Source organism: Thunnus albacares, chromosome 20, assembly GCF_914725855.1.
Source record: "Thunnus albacares chromosome 20, fThuAlb1.1, whole genome shotgun sequence".
Taxonomy (NCBI): domain Eukaryota; kingdom Metazoa; phylum Chordata; class Actinopteri; order Scombriformes; family Scombridae; genus Thunnus; species Thunnus albacares.
Window position 1 is genome coordinate 21,862,013 of NC_058125.1, and position 17,413 is coordinate 21,879,425.

Genomic DNA, 17,413 nt, shown 5'->3' on the forward strand with positions numbered 1-17,413 from the left:
CGAGAATGAGACTCCCAAGTTTCACATACAAATTGGCATTCCATCACTTAATCACTGCTATTGTTTCGCATGAAAGACACAAATGGTCATGCCACTCAGTACACAATTAACCCTGGTGCACTCACACCCAATCTACCCATCACTCCCTGGGGGGAGCCTGCCATTGCTGGCAGACATATTATTTACAGTATGATCGAGTGCTGCTGCCCCAGAATGGAGGGTTTGATTTTCCCCAATGGCATCTTATCACAATCACAGTGCTGCAGCTGCATTCCCTGGGAGTGAGTCATGGCCAGAGCCAGAGGCAAGAGAGCTGCACCTTTTTAGTTTTTATGCTCTCACTCGTCTCGTTCGTGTAGGTGACAGACAGTATAATAACCCAACAAACAAACACATGTAGAACACCTTTTGTGTATGCACAGACAGCCAAATAAAAGACATAAACACACACACAAAGGTGAACAGAGCAGTCACAGGAAATGGAACACAAAACCCTAAGCAACACCCTTCAGATTGCAGAGCTCATTACACCACGTTAAATGCTCTTTACAAGTGCCCCAACTTGCAGAGAATTTTTGCTTGAAAGTTTATGAGGAGGAATATAAAATCTATTTCGGTAAATTTAGCTATTTGAGTCAGTCAATGATGTGCCCAGACAAAGTGCAGACACTGTATACTGTAACACTTTTCTGGTCTGGTGAAGGTGCTTGCTCATAGCCTAAAAATACCACCAGAGACAAGAGAAGTGATATGATAAATGTAGCGTTTGTCCTTGCAATGTCCGGGGTGCTCACACAAAATATCCATATAATACACCCACTTTCTCAAGCTGATATTGGCTTAGTAAGCAGTAAGTTTGGGCTCACTCACACTGATCGGATTTACACAAAGTGATTCTTCTTTAACAATTGAGCCTTTGTTCATTCTGCCACTTAAATTGGTGGTTGACATAATGCATAGTTCTGGCTCCTGCAAAGTGTCAAAGAATATTTTTTTGTTCTTGGGTAAATTAGGAAATTTTTTTTCAGGGAATGGAAAAACAGATGGATTAAACACAAATTTTGACAAGTGGCCATTTGTGTTTCTGTTGCAGATGTGCCTGGATGTCCTTCTATGTACCACCACAATGAGGGCTACCCAAACCCCCAGCACAGCAATGAAGGTAAACCGTTTTGCATTTTCAGTTTGAATTGTGAAAATCTTCTTATTCTACCCCCTTTAGAAGCCAAATCATAGTTGTAACTCAGTAGGAATCATAGTAATGTCAATACACTGCAGTTGCATGTGTCCAATCTCCTCCTTCTCCAGCGCTTTATCTACATTGAGCCTTCACTGGCTGGAGCTCTGCGGTCATTGGCTAACCGGCGTAGAGTGTCCGTGTTTCCATTGGCTAACCAGCAGTGTGTCTATGTTTCCATTGGCAGAGGCTCTCGCCTCACCCCTGCCTCAAGAATCCCTGAATAAACATTACTCCTGGAAAAAGCACACGATTTTCCCCGGCAGAAATGGAAAACAATCCTCCCATTCACTTCCATTGTTTGTTACACCATTTTGGCTAATTGTAATTCTCATTCACTAATTACACTCAGAGTATAGGACCCTCAGAATGACTCTTAAAGGCCTATAGGATAAGCTAACAGGCCCTGAAATTGGGAGCAAAGTTCCAATCCCTTTCAAATGTCTCTACTATGAAATCCTCTCCTTGTTAGTGAAGTGCTCTAGTCTGCTTTTGTAAAAGAGGAGTACACACTTATTGGCTTAAAGTTATTCATGCGTGAATAGATCCTTGTATTTTGTTGGGATGGCATTCAAAGCTTGGCACAGATCCCAAATGAACAACCTAGTGCTCTGAGATCAAGACCCCTTAAAATTCGAACACAATCTTCCCCTTGTCTTGCAGGCTATCTGTTTGAAAATGACTCACGTGTGGTTCCCGAGAAGTTCGAAGGTGAGTAGCTAAAATCATTCTGCATTCTCACACACCCACACACACACACACACACACACAGCACAGTTCAGTGGGATAGGTTTTAGTTAAATGACAGCAAGTAAAAGAGAGAAACACAAGCCATACAGCCACCCACTCCAATCATAGACGTCAGAGTTCCTTGTGTAAGAGGTACATGGATCTTTTGCGTACTCAGAATCTTACTTAGTGGGTTTTGGTTTCTCCGTGCACACGATGCAGGGCTCCTCTGTCACAGTCAGAACAGAGACAAACAGTTTCCCATGGTGTTGTTGGTGTCAGTGATTGACTTTAAAGGAGATTGAGTGGAGAGCCCGAGGGTGTCAGCACTGGTTGAACCAGTGAAGTGTGCAACTTCTCCAAGAGACAACACCAGTAACTTAGCTGAGCTTCTCATGTTCCCACACTTGTGTACAACATATCCAATAACCAGTAAACAACCACAGGCAAACACGAATCTGTGTCCATTTACCTATATTGCCTCACCTGTTATGGTAGTTTTTTTTAAATTTTTTTTATTTCTATCCCAAGTAGTATAAATCCTGTTTTTGTTTTAATATACCTAAAATACCTTTCTTTTTTAGGACTTAGTCTTCTAAAATTCCTCTCAAAATTCCTCTCCTCCAGTTCTTGTTTTAATATCTGTGCTTTGAATCTATATTTCTTTTTTAGGACTTAGTTTTCTAAAATTCTTCTCAAAATGTTCCTATTTCTGTCTCAACTCAACCCACTGTTGCCTTTTTAGTGGTCAATTTGATAGGCTGTTGTTAATAGGCATTTGATTCAGTTTGCGTCAGTATGCAAACATGAAACATCAAGATTAGATGACTTGCTGATGTACTGGCCCCAGCTGTTATTAGTCAAACTTTCCTTGTTTGTACATGCAATATAAAAACCATTAGAGCCTAATTTATTGATTGAATCTTTACGCACGGTTGCAGATTGTGACGAAAATGTATCAAATGTCACCAACATAGCTGGTGGAGAAAGCACAGCGCAACTGAAGCTACAAAAATGTTTGAATTGCATCATAAGCTTGTAGGATTCAGTGACTCTCGGTCCAATTGTAATACAAAAACAGCCGTATGTGAACACAGCCCATGAACACACTGACCTCCAGTCTCTCTGCTTCTCGTTCAGGTGAGGTGAAGCAGGAAGGGGGTGGTGTTTTTCGCGAGGGCACACCTTACCAGCGCCGTGGCTCTTTGCAGCTCTGGCAGTTCCTGGTGGCCCTGCTGGACGACCCGGGCAATGCCCACTTCATCGCCTGGACTGGCCGCGGCATGGAATTCAAACTCATTGAACCCGAAGAGGTACTTCACATCTGAATCTGTCTTACTTTTAATCAATAAGTGTCTTTTTCCCCCCTTTGGACAGAGAATAATTGTGTCTCCAAACAACAGAATTAAAAAAGCAGATCCTTCGCTGTATCATGAGTAATAAATAATGACCATAGATAGACTGTAGACAACGCTGATGTAGAGGCTGTGACATATTATTAGATCTCTAAAGGAATATGTTAAAGCTTGAATTTGGGTTTATTGAGCACAATATAAAACACAGTTGGTATCACTGGAGCCTCAAATCCAGTGTGAAAGGCCAAGGTCACTAACAAATACTGTACAGTACCTCTCTTTAAGATTTTTTAATTTTGAGACCAAAATTTCATGTGGGGAAAAATACTGAATTTGCATTTGAGTATTGAGAAACTCAGACTTTCTGAATTAAATTCAATACAGTTTGAGATTTCTTTTGGAGCAACCATCCAGCAGCCATTAATGGTACATCATCTTACAACATGTGTTGTGGTTAAGGTTTATAATTAGAGCTGCAACAATTAGTCGATTAATAGATTAGTTGTTATGTGTAATTTTTTAAGAAAAAATATCTAAATTCTCTCATTCCAACTTCTCAAATGTGAATATTTTCTGGTTTATTTAGTGTTGTATGATAATAAACTGAATATCTTTGAGTTGTGGGCTGAAAACACTAATCATTAATTGCAGCTCTACTTATGATGGTGGAAGAAGGTGTTTACAGCAAAAAAAAAATGGACCTCTTTCAATGAAAACTTCAGTGATATCACTTTAAATGTTTGGATTAAAGAGCTGTACCATTTAAAGTGCACCAGCATTATTTTTAGCTCATAGGACTGTATGGCCTTCTCCACAGATAGTGAAGTGTTGATAGAGATCATGATGTTAATATAAATCTGATAAGAAGAGCACAGGAGTTATTCTCGGAATGAATTTGTTAGCGCTATGCAGATTAGAGTGATTAGAAGTGAGATTTGGCCACTTTCCCTTATAGGTCTATTCTCTGATCCATCTTCCATTAGTCCCCCATTCATTATTCAACACATGGAACGGTGGATTGATAAATGAAGGACAAGCGCTATCGCAGAATCCTCCAACACACCCTGTTCTCTCTCACCTCCTCGCATTTCTGTAGTCGAGACATTTTCGCGATGTTTAAGACTGTGCAATTTGACTGGATGCATCAGACGGCGTCCATTTAGGTGAGTCCTAATATGGATAGGCCTGTACTGTGTTTTCCATTATCTTTTTACTGTACATTAAAAATGAATGGGGTAAGAGTTTTACAAGAGCAATTAGGGCTGAGAGCACACTCAGAGATCAAACAGGGCTGCTGGCTGGATGGCCACTGTGGGATACAACCTGTCTCTTCCTGAGTCATGAATCTCAGCGTCTCTCCCTCTCCTCCCCCAGCTTTACAGTTTCCTCAATATGTGAGATGGTGTTTGTCAACATAATGTGCGTTCACAGTTACAAAATGATTTGATCTACTTCCTCTTTGACTGTGTGGGGTTGTGAGATACTAATTTTCTATTAGAGTTAGTGGTCCCTCATCAGCTGGGAGTTCAATTTTAGGTTGGGACTGTATTTCATGGCCTGCCTCTGACAACCAGCCATGACTCCTATTTCACTGCGAACACTGTGGGACTCTGGTTGCATTCAAGTGGTAATGGGTTACATAAAAAGGAAGTGAATCCACATGTGGGGACTGGCTCTGGTCTTGGCATGTTGACGCTGTTGAGTTGAACAGCAGAGAGGACTTTTGACTTGTCACCGAGGACCCCTAGTGGTCACAGTGTGAAAATAACCCCAACTGTGTCTGATTATGATTTTTGGAATATGAACTCTGGGGAGAAAAAAAAATGCTGACACAAACAATTTTCATATGTTGACGTGTCATTTGAGGAAGGCTATATTCTTAAGCCCTTCTAACGCATGCAAGGAACCTCTCACCTTTGAATGAACCTCACCGAAGCTGAACTATATCAGAAAAGTAACCACAGCCGTTTCTCCCGTCTTCTCCCCTTCCCCCTGCCTCCTTGTTCTCCCTCTCCTCAGGTTGCCAGGCTGTGGGGCATGCAGAAGAACCGTCCAGCCATGAACTATGACAAGCTCAGTCGCTCTCTGCGCTATTACTACGAGAAGGGAATCATGCAGAAGGTACAAAACACACCCTATTTATATTGCAAGCTCTGAGAATTTGGACTTTAAAACACCCAGAAATTACAGTCCTTTAAACCTGATGTTTGCCTAAGTTTCCTTTCATATGTATTCATAGTAAGGTAACTTCAACACGTTTCACTTTATGGTACCACCCTTTATAAAAGGTTTATAAGTTGTAACTAATGGCTTTTAGTCATTTTCTAATGCTTTACAGATCAGTTAGAAGCCATTAATAAGAACAGCTTTTGGGATGGTGTTTATCTTCCTCTAGCATGCAACATTAGGGCTTTTAAAATAATTCATCAAGTCTGCAGTTGCAAATGTTAGTAAGTTGTTAATATATGGACTGTAGTCCAGATGCACTGCAGCTCTCTCCCAGAATGAATGGGCTAACTGTCCATTAGAGGAGTCGTCCTCATGAATCAAAGAGCTAGCTAAAAAGACCAACAAAACTATGCTTGAGGAGGATAAATATCAGCCTGCCAGCCCAAAAACTCTTATGAATGCTTTAAATGATCTATGAAGCATTATTTAATGATATATTAAGTATTAATAAAGCCATTAGTTTACTTACCAGTTCCTTTTGTAATATACAGCATCACCGATATCAATATATAATAATTACACACATTTAGAATGATCAGAGTGAAATAAGCAAAACTAGGTTGCAGTGATCATAGTTACATATTGTGCCTAATGACATGCTGTATATTAGTCAAATTAAATGCTACTCAATCCCACTAAATCCCTACCAATCACAACTGAGTCATATACGTCAGTTGATAATTAGGTCACTGCATCCGCTGCACTTTTGTGACGCAGATCTGATCATTTACTGGATGAAATCTAAACAGGGAGAAATAAGATAAGACTAGGGCCAGGCAAAGACAGATCGTAAGATCTGTGCGCCTGTATGACTTAAATAAACAACTGCACACCTGGGGAAAAAAAAAAAAGAAGTTGAGGGTGTGTTTTTTAAACGTACATTCTTATATGACTCAAGCCATTTCCTCTCTCCGCAGGTGGCAGGGGAGCGCTATGTTTACAAGTTTGTCTGTGAGCCCGAGGCCCTCATCTCCCTGGCCTTCCCCGACAATCAGCGGCCCAGCCTGAAGGCCGAGTTTGAGCGCTATGTCAACGAGGAGGACACAGTGCCCCTGTCCCACCTGGATGAGGGAGTGCCCTACACCACAGAACAAGCCCCCCAAAACATGGGCCCCCAGCCCTACTCCAAAGGCTACATGTACTAAAGCCAGTCCCCATCCTTCCCCCACCCTCAGAAATCTTCCTGTTATACCAACCCATCATCATACACACCCCCCCCCCCCCCCAAGTCCCCACGCACCTCTTGCACATGCCCACCCCATCCACTTGTATATAAGGCTATGGTGTTTTTGTTTTAAATTAATCTCATTAGGGATTTTTTTTTTGTTTTGTTTTTAAGAGCTGCATTCCTCTCACATCTGAGGCCTACTCAATCCATAAACATGACTGTGGTTGAAGAGATTGCTTAATAAATACCCATAATAATACCCAACATGAAGTCTAGACTATTCTTTCCTGTGTTTTTGTAGTCCATCGCATGTGATGTTTTATGGTTCATGACAGATTCGTAGTGTTTTTTAACTTATCTGCTTTTTACCATTTTTGTGACTGATGTAGGTCATGCAACTGATCATAATCATCTTTTTTTTAAAGATTAAACAAACCAGGTACAACATGTTCATCAGTGAGCTTGAAGGCAGGAGGTAAAAGGTGGATTATGTTATTATTTGACAGAGCCAAGCTATTTGTTTCCCCGTTTTTTCCAGTCTTGCTTAGCTATGCTAAGCAGTGCTATGCTTAGCTAACCAGCTGCTAGCGGTAGCTAAATATTTATCAATCTTCTCATCAAACTTTGAAGAATACAAATGTCAAATGAAACAACATTTCAACCCTTTCCAACACCTTACTCACACACTGATTAAATACTGTGTATTTATCCATGCAAACAAGACAATGGATAATTAAGACGAAGCAGCAAATAAAAGTGCATCCAGTGTTCATCTGCAGTGAATTTAAAAAAAATTGAAATCACCTTTTTATTTTTTTTCTAAAAAATACAATATAGGAAATGTTGACCAGCTCTCATTAACACCTCATACTGGTTATGACATAGCTGACAAAATAAGTGTTACTGAACTGAGTTAAGACTTAACAATTAAAGTTTAATCACCACTTGTACAGTCAAAGGTCTGGGTTTAACAAAGTGAAATAGAAATATGGAACTAAAGTGTCTTTTTCAGCCATTAGCTGATTCAGAATGCACAACACAGTCCACCATGTATGAGCATGAAGCACAGGAGATCTTCACCGTCGCCTGAACGCGCGGGAGATTCTCCACGCGTTGGGTTCCTCGTAACGGTTGTAAAGAGGTTCCAGTTTCTGCTGCCTCTTCTGCCGACTGAGGCGCGTAGGGTCACCCACTCTGTAGAAAGCCGGAGCGAACTCCACCAGCCAGCGAGGGTCGATGGTGGTCACCTCCCGCATGTACTCCTTGGTGGTCAGCACCAACTCGTGGTACACAAGCCTGCAGAAGATACAATATCGAAGACAAAAATACAGAATAATGACATCAATACAATATAATCACTTAAATTGTATTGATCCTACTTGATTGTGAGGATAGTTGCCACTTGTTGGGTAGTGACAGTCAATGATTTAGAGCCAAAGACAGACCAAAGCCACCTGGACACAATGTCAGATGAGACTATTCATCAGATCAGCCCTGCAGTGTGCATTGAGGACTCACCATTCTGGCTGGCGGTTAAAGAGAGTGCTGGAGGGGTGGAGGTACACCACCTGCTGGTCAATCAGGGTACGGTAACCATCCTGAGGGTGCTTTCTGGCAGCGTTCCTGAAGAAACCGCTGCAAATAGCTTTCTGGACCCGCATTGTAGCTGTCCCGCAAGATACCACGTCCAACTTGTGCCTGAGGAATATAATACTTAATATTTGTACACTGCAGTGAAAATCTGCATCTGTATTATCTGTTATCTGAACCCATATTATATTTTTTTTCATAAGACTGTTCGATGAAAGGTGAAAGGTGATTTTTTTTCCCCTAACCTGCCATGGATTCAAGTACATTGCTGTATATTTTTTATGTATCACTTACACTGCTAAGCTTCTGCTTACACATTAAAAAAATAAAGTATGGCCTTTGTTTACTCTATCAGTAGCATACGGTTTCATTTTCTCAGTTTCACACAGGGGGAAATTTAATCAAATCACAGTTGAATTTAATACGTGGATTACCTGTCCATGATGCTCAGCATCTGCTTGCGGATGTCCTGAGCTCTCTTTAAGGAGCGAGCCTGGATGAAGTTCTCAAAACACCAGGGGTTGGAGAACTTGTTGTTCTTCCAGGAGTTGTAGACAGCCAGTAGCGTAAGATGGTCTCCTTCGAGCTGGAAGAACTTTGCCTTTCTCTGGTCAGCCTGGGCCTGTTTGTCCTGCAAATGGAAGGATTGAATTTTGTTTTGTTCTGATACAATACATGTTAAGTTTTATCATGTTGTTGCATTTTATAATGGGAGCTTATGGACTTCTGTGCATCGTTATAATGTGGTCAGCATGACTTTTGTGATGCAAAGCCACATACCTTTGGTCTGTAAAAGATGTTCTGAACAGACAACATGGACACGATGGTGAGCATCTCTTCACTGCAGCCCAGATGGACGGACATGATCAACATCTTACACAGCATCGGCTCCAGAGGGAACTCAGCCATCTGAACAATAAAGGCAGATATTAATCAAACTGTAGACCAACTTTATAAATTGGGAAACAACCCTATTCCAGATATGACATTTGAGAGCAATGGAAGCAGGAATTTTTCTAGTCTCCTCACCCTTCTACCCAGCCGTGTTAGTAAGCCTTCATCATCCAACGCTCCAAGAGTGTAGAGTTGCTCCATGGCTGTGATCAGAGTCTCCATCGGAGGAGCGTCCATGAAGTCAAATGCCAGGAGGTCATTAATACCCATGGCCTGGGGAGGCAAGGAGAGCACCAGAGAAATTACAATTACAAAAATAGAAGCACTACATTCTTTAATAACTGCACAACAATAAAGAGTGTTTGAATTAAAATGTCTTGTGATAGATTTCCAGGAGAGGGATTGAGCAGCCTGCATTGTAGTAGTACTTACTGTCATACTGTATGTATCATTTATCCAACGTCTATCAAAACCCCAAAAAGCAGTTTGACAGATGGAGATTGATCCATGGAAGTGTTAGCAAAACATGAAACTACTACATTACCTTCAGAGACAGCACAGTGCTGGCCAAGTTGGTTCTCTGGATCTCAGGTACGTTGGATACGAGCATCTCGTCTCTGTAAGCTCTCTCCGTGTAGAGCCTGTAACACTTCCCTGGGCCTGTTCTGCCGGCTCGACCTGCTCTCTGCTTGGCCTGAGCCTGAAACGAGAGTGAGGAGTTTTTAAAGGACTATCATGGAAAAAGATGTTCATCTATCGAATGATTAAAGAAGGGGACACATGTAAAACGATTAATAAGGATGTTTTAAAATGTCTAACCTGTGATATGGGAGTCACCACAAGCTGATCAATGCCAGTCTTGGAGTTATAAACAATCTGCTTAACAAAGCCTGGATCCACCACGTAGTATATTCCATCAATAGTCAGAGACGTCTCAGCAATGTTTGTGGCAATGATGACCTGGTAGTGAGCAAAAGAAACAAAAATGCGAGAATATAAACATATATTCATTTTATGGTGTATGACTCTGAGCTTTTGGACTAAACATAAAGTCATCAAAAGGTGACTACATTCAAATTCTATTTAAAGAAAAGATAGTTGTATGATAAGCAGTAGTCACCAGTGCAGTCTATTACCTTTCTGCTGCCTGGAGGTGCAGGGTCAAATATCCGTGTCTGCATCTCACTGGGCAGGGCAGAATAGACGGGCAGAATAATCAGTTCAGGAACATCAGGCCCCAGTGACTTCATTCGCTCATACAGGATCTCACAAGCGGTGTCGATCTCTTCCTGTCCGGTCAGAAACACCAGGATGTCACCTGGAGAAAGGACGGGAACATTTTTTAACATAAAGGATCATTAAAAGATGTATAAACATATATAAAGTATCTTACAATATTCATCACTGGTTTAGTGAATCCTCTTTTTGAAGCAACCGTACCTGGAGGCTCAGACAGATGGATCTGCATAACAGTGATGAGACTGGCATCCAGGTAGTCTGTCTCAGGCTCTTTGGTGTAGAGGATCTCCACTGGGAAAGTTCTTCCTGGGATGGTGAAGATGGGAGCTTCAAAGAAATACTGGGAGAACTTGACAGCATCCAGTGTCGCTGAGGACACTATCAGCTTCATGTCTTTGCGTTTCTGTATCGTCTAAGAAAGACAGAGCAGGCACACGTACATGAGATAATTATATACAGTATTTTGGCATGTATCTAAGTCATTTACTATATTTTTTTAAATCATGGATGGTTTTTAGAAGGAGAAATACCTTCTTGAGCAGGCCGAACAGCACATCGGTGTGGATTGTTCTCTCATGGGCCTCGTCTAGCATGATGAGGGAATATAGACTCATGTCTGGGTCTATCAGACACTCCCTCTGCAGCATACCATGGGTCATGTACTTGATTACCGTCTCTGTACTGGTGCAGTCCTCAAAACGAATGGTGTAACCCACCTGAAAGTAACAAGGAAGAACATAATTATAGTTACTGACAAATTGGAGGTTATGTATTTAACAATGAAAAAGGCCCTAAACCAACCCCAGCTTAGTTATGAATCATTATTGGTGTGAAAGTGGAATTATTATTATGGCGTTGATTAATATTAAGAACACAGTCTGACAGTATAGTTGATTTTGAGCAGTCTTTAACTAGTAGATTGATGAAATATTCCAACCATTTCCCCTGTTTTGTGTTCACAGTGAACAAGATTTCATGAATTTTTAACTCTCGTCTACAGTTTTTTTTGGAGGTTTTAAAACTTAAATGCTTACATTGAACAATCAAATGCTACAATAATGAGAAAAGCTGTATTATTAGCATGAATGTACATCAATTACCTCTTGGCCTAGACGGCAACCGTACTCCTCAGAGACTCTCTTAGCCACTGACATGGCAGCCACACGACGGGGCTGGGTACAACCAATCTTCCCCCGGGCGGTGTAACCCGCCTCTGCCAGGTACTGGGTGATCTGCGTGGTCTTACCGGAACCAGTTTCTCCAACTACAATCAAGATCTGATTATCGTGGACAGCCTGTAAAGAGAAAGAATGAACTGTTGAGCTATGAAAGTGCATTCCTTAAGGGCCTTTGAGACATCTTTCAAAAGTCAGCTCCCCTTTCTCATTCAGTCCTCCTATAACTTCCTACTTTATGTCTAATAACTCGGTATCACTTACACCCTGAAAGTCATCTCACCACTGCTCGTACCTGAATGAGCTGTTCCTTGAGTTTAAAAATAGGCAGGCTCTCTCTCTGCTGCAGGATTGAAAGTTCTGTCTTCTTGCCATACGACACCTGGTTCCCTCCGAAGGCGTATCTTTTCCACTCTGGAAGATCAATAGGCATAGCGCCGATGCCTCTCATGTTGGCAGCGATCTGTCTTCCATCATCTGTGCGGGAGAGGAGCAGTGATATGGGTCAACGTAAAGTTCCGGGCAAGATCCATCCCGACCTCCTGCAGTCTTCTATTTTGATTAATTAAGATGAAAGGCCACGATAATGAACTTCCCAACAAGATCTTTTTGTATTAAACTATGAGTCAGAGGTAGTGACCAGCTGGAAGGAAACTTGTAAAGCCTCCGATACCCCCTCAAGCCACGGAAGACACAGTGTGTATGTCTCTGTGTGCCAGTGTAAACTCATACTGAAGCCAGATAACCATCTCCAGCCGTGGCCGGGTTACAGTGTAATAGTGTAATAGGCCTGGCACAAGACAGATGTCAAAATGTTATTTTCTAAATTTGAAATCTCTTCCACACAACAGAGATCGTTTTTGTCTTTTTAATTAGCTTCCGTTTGAAAGTTGTATTTGTGCCAAAAAAAAAGATTCAAGTTTGTTCTACTGATGCTTGAATATTACAGAAAGATATCACACTGACAGATTTATAAATTGTTGGATGGGATATTACAAACGTGTAGTCCAGGTGCTTACAGTCAGGCATAGGGTCGATCCAGTGCTTGTTGAGACCAGTAGGGATGGAGTCCATCTCTGCTGCACGGACCGCCTGCTTTATCTCTCGCCTCTCCTTTGCCAAAGCGCTCTGCATCATGGCTGCTTGGGAAAGAGAGCCGTCTGGATTCTAACGGACAAAATGAAAACATCAAACACCGGCAGGACAGAGAATCAGGTAGAAAATATGTTGTCAGACAGCATCAGTAAACATACAGATTCCTGTATGTACTTCTGGTGATACAATCTACTTTTACAGTAAATGAAGATTAACAATGATGCACACTTTCCACAGCCAAACCAGGCCAATATCATCACACTGCAGAGCTGCAGTTCCAGGAGTTTCATGCCTCCAGGCTCAGTCAGACCTATGGCAACAACTGGCAAGAAAAGCAGCAGTATTGTGCACCCTCTGCAGGCAAGAAAAGCAATGGCTGCCTCTGATACTCCAGGTAATGAGTCTTACATATGCAGTTTCTTTTTCTTTTCTACGCTGCTCTGAGTGTCATTGCCGTTGTCAAATCACACACAGGAAACAGAAACGTAGCATCTCTTACTTTCTTTACCTGTTCAGATCGATCTGCACTGATTTATGCACCAGAGAAACATTCTGGAGCAGTGATACATACCTTTACTATTTTAACTGGGCTCATGTTCATGGTCCACTTAGTCTGTCCTTTCAGGAATGGTGGTTCCTCTTCAACCAGATCAACCTCTATTTCCTCATCTGTTGACAGAACAGAGACATTATTATGCAGTGTTATTTTAAATTTGAAAAAAAAAAAAATTAAGAACAAAAAATAGGATTTTACCTTCATCATCATCTATGTTGGGAAGGATCCCCGTTTCCTCGTCAAATTCTGGGAACTCTTCCTTAGGAAGTACATTGGCAGCGATCATCTGAATTGGGGGGAAAATGTTGCTTGTTGTTGGATGATTTATGAAGATTTCACCCCTGAGGAACCCCTAAAGATTCAGTTTTGTGTTTGATGAATACCTGTTTTATCTCCCATTTCTCAAGGTCTGTTATCTTGGCGAGCCTTTTGCGCTCCGTTGAGTTTTCCTCCATTTCCAGCACGCTCGCTTCAACGGGGCGGTCGGGGTTCCTCATGGCTTCGTCTCCAACTCCAGTGTCCAGGTTCCTCCTTCTGTTGGGGTTCAGGTCCTCCCCTGTCTCCTGGTCTACATCCTGGCAACATGAAAGGTGTTTTTGCAATTTTTAAACACAACTAATGTTACCAGCTGGTTTGGGTTTTTACTGCTTCACAAAAAGTACTACAGTATCCCATGATTGTCTGAAAAATGGAAACAATACATTAAATAACTGAGAACCATCAATTTTGTAAGTAAAATATTTTGCAGCGTGGGTAAGTGTCATGTCCTTCTTTTTTTAAATCACCTGGTTAGTTTTTAAGCGGCTGGGGAACAAAAGATAAAACAAATTTCTACACTTGTCTCACCTTCATGCTGAGGCTGGCCTTGGTTCCAGTGAACGACAGCACTTTGACCTTCACCTTTTGGCCTTTGGTGACGACATCGGCCACATTTGCTATACGTCCTTCTTTGCGCAACTCTGAGATGTGCACCAGGCCCTCCCAGCGCTTTCTGCAGAGAAGAACGTGGTTATATACACAACAGGTTTTACAGAAGGATCACGTCCAAAACACTAAAGTAAAAAATTATAGTCATACACTGGAAAAAACAAACCTGAATGCAACATGTCAGAAAGGGGATGCATTTGTTTTGTTTATCAAAGTGAGCACATGTTTCTTTAGGATTATAACTTAAAAAAAAAAGCTCACTGGCTGTAAAAATGTAGTTTACCAACCTGAGGCCCTCTAGCTGCACAAAACAGCCAAACTGCATAATACTACTGATTTTGCCATTGTAGACGGTGCCAACAACAGGCTGGTCTGACAGCGGCCGATCTACAAGTCTATCATGGCAGCAGTCTGAGTCTCTGTCCTCTTTGTTGTTGTTGTCGTTGTCTCTGGGTGGGCTCGGAGGTCGGTCGCTCCAACGAGACGCCCGTTTCCTCCTGCGCTTGTGGTTTGTTTCTCCATCACGTTCTCTCGATCTGGAGCGTGAACGACTTCGCTGACGTCCGCTCTCTCTGTCTGTGTCTCGACTTCTGTCGCTGTGCAAATTCCTGCCTGGCCTGAGGAAAATATGAGAAAAAGGTATGTCTATTTATGTATTAATGTTCATGATTTTCAATTTAGTGTAGCAGCTGTTAAAAATCCACATGGCAGGTATCCACTTTTGGGACAGAAATGATTTTAATTACCTGTAATCAGAACTTGTCCCAGACACGTTAGGCATAAGCATCTCCAACTCCTTCATGGCTTCTGCAGCAACCTGCTCATCATCTTTATCCGTGTGGTGAGGTGGAATCTGATGGAGAGGTAATAATTAATGGCAGCAGCTCCAGGACTGCAACTAATGATTTTTTTCATTATGAATTAATCTGTCTAGTTTCTCAATTAATCAATTGGTTAAAGATGACATCCTCAAATGTCTTGTTTTGTCCCAACCAAGAGCTCACAACCTTAAGATATTCAGTTTACTGTCAAAGAAGACTTAAGAAACCAGAAAATATTCACATTTGAGAATCTAGAATCAAAGAGTTTGGACATTTTTTTCATAAAAAATGACTCAAAAACATTAAGCGGTAATCAAAATAGCTGGTGATTAATTTAATAGTTGATAAGAAATCGATTAATCGACTAATCATTGAAACTTTAAACAGCTCCATAACTCTATAAACACTGCAAAACTAGTTGCCTCTGAACTTTATCAACAAGGTCAGTTATTTATTCAAGCCATTACTGATTCTCCTACAGACCAAGAGTCGTATTTTATTTTAGAGGTTTACCAGAAGATGCAAAGATGTAATTAAAAACGAGAGAAGAAAGCTCTTCGAGGAAAGTGTCTTACCCTCCACACAGCATCATCTGGTTTACATAAAGCAGGATATTTCTCTTTCAGCTTATCCTTCTCACTCTTTGGTTTAACCTCTGGCTGGGGTGCTGTCACAAACCACAGAGAAGAAATGATTTAACAGTAGGGCTACAGCTGCAAAACATACAGTATTATTATATAAAACATATAAAAACTCTCTGTACCTTTACTTGTAGACGGTGATGGTCGCATAGTATGAATAAGTCTGAGTAAATTACCAATGAGAGTATCCTGAAAACAACAAATATGAGCTTAGAGATAAAACACAATGGCATATAAGCAGAAAACAAACATTGGGGTGTTGGTTTTTGTTAAACACATACTGTAAAATCTGCTCCATTTTCTGTCAGGGCGGCTTTAAACTCCTCAAATGTCGGGTGTATTTCAGCCAGGCTGATAATAAATTCAGCTGCAAAAAAAAAAGCAACTGGTGTTTAGCTACACATGCTAATTTAGTCACATTAACGTTACTATAACGTTACCTGTTAAGTGTTAGCATGTGTCGTACGTTACCCAGATCTTTTTCGCTAATTCCCAGATGATTTTCCAACTCCGTGCACACCTTGGACACCAAGGATAAATATTCAAGACGTTTTATTTCGTCTGAAGATGCCATTTTTCATTGACTATATATAAATCTATATACAATTAAGGGCCATTCCTCCTGTTTGTTTTGCTTCTTCTTCTTCTTCTCCTTCTTTAATTTGAGCGTCATCGAAATGCTTCAGTGCTGCTGCCCCCCGCCGGCCAGAAGAATAATTAACAGTACTGTAATACACGGTATTTACATTTGAATGGGTGTTAAATGAAGTAAGACCACATTTAAACTTTTACTGTAAGTACTGTACTTAAGTAAAATTTGGATGTACTTCATTCATGTTCATTTGTTAATTGTCTTCTATCCTCTACTCCATTTCAGAAGCAAATGCTTTTTACTCCACTACATTTATATGATAGCTGTAGTCATTATAGTTAACTTGTAAATTATTTTTTCATGCAAAACCAGATTTAACTACCAAGTAATGTATGAAATAGTTTACTTTAGCTCCATCTCGACCAGCTGCAGCATTGAAATGCATCAGTGATATCAATCCAGTAATATACTAACACAAAGAGTCATTTGTCCCTTTCTTTTGATATCTAAAGTACATTTACCTGATAACACTTCCATAACTTACATAACTAAACTTCTGAATGCAGGCTCTTAAATTGTAACAATATTTTCACATTGGTGTATTGCTATTTTGATTTAAAGATCCCCTTCCAGACATATTTTAAGATACATATAAATATTCAACTTGGAATAATCATGTGTCAGATATGGTTTTCCACCAAATAAGTAGAATTACCTCCAGAAAATCCTTAAAACACACTTTTATATTTCAAATGTCTAACTGCTAGATACTAGATAGCTTCCTCTTCCACCTGACTAAAGATAAAGTATAGGTATATCTGGACAGAGTGAAGTTTTGCACAATTTTGTACTTGACTTCAGTGTGAGTTGTGTATGTATAATCCAATTTTTCATCTACTTTTATTTGCTTGGTCCAGGCAAGAAATATTTATTAGGAAATAGTTTTAGCAAATACAACATGTAGCTATTTTGACTGATGTGGCAAGTAATGGATCTTCAGTATTTTAGCTGTATTTATTGCTGTGCTTTTCTTGCTTCATTGTTCAAGCATTATTGCTTTTTAATGTATTTTCTATCACTTTCTGTGTGACTCGGGTGATTGACACCACACTCTTCCCTCTCAGAGCAGCAAAGTATCTCTACCTTTCGATCCATCTGTATTGAT

The 17,413-nt window shown here is 40.7% G+C and overlaps 2 protein-coding genes across 4 annotated transcripts in view; one reads left to right on the forward strand and one right to left on the reverse strand.

Annotated features, from left to right (window-relative positions):
• etv4 (ETS variant transcription factor 4) overlaps window positions 1-6,977 on the forward strand; it is a 31,716-nt gene extending 24,739 nt beyond the window's left edge. For all 3 annotated transcript variants that reach the window (XM_044336844.1, XM_044336843.1, XM_044336845.1), the window contains 5 exons: window positions 1,094-1,162; window positions 1,901-1,948; window positions 3,107-3,279; window positions 5,341-5,442; window positions 6,468-6,977. In XM_044336844.1, the coding sequence (XP_044192779.1) occupies window positions 1,094-1,162; window positions 1,901-1,948; window positions 3,107-3,279; window positions 5,341-5,442; window positions 6,468-6,695 (620 nt within the window). In that variant the 3' untranslated portion in view covers window positions 6,696-6,977. The remainder of the gene's footprint in view (window positions 1-1,093; window positions 1,163-1,900; window positions 1,949-3,106; window positions 3,280-5,340; window positions 5,443-6,467) is intronic.
• A 509-nt stretch (window positions 6,978-7,486) lies between these two features.
• Window positions 7,487-16,324, reverse strand: LOC122970681 (ATP-dependent RNA helicase DHX8-like). Its single transcript, XM_044336842.1, has 23 exons — window positions 16,128-16,324; window positions 15,938-16,023; window positions 15,779-15,845; window positions 15,591-15,682; window positions 14,941-15,047; window positions 14,482-14,811; window positions 14,114-14,258; window positions 13,651-13,842; window positions 13,466-13,553; window positions 13,283-13,380; window positions 12,636-12,783; window positions 11,912-12,093; window positions 11,542-11,736; window positions 10,972-11,157; window positions 10,643-10,853; window positions 10,339-10,520; window positions 10,022-10,162; window positions 9,747-9,902; window positions 9,338-9,475; window positions 9,089-9,217; window positions 8,743-8,939; window positions 8,237-8,416; window positions 7,487-8,014 (listed from the first exon to the last, which is right to left on the reverse strand). Exons 1-23 carry the CDS (start codon window positions 16,228-16,230, stop codon window positions 7,795-7,797), a joined length of 3,573 nt encoding a protein of 1,190 aa, XP_044192777.1. The 5' UTR covers window positions 16,231-16,324; the 3' UTR covers window positions 7,487-7,794.
• Between the last annotated feature and the right edge of the window lie 1,089 nt (window positions 16,325-17,413).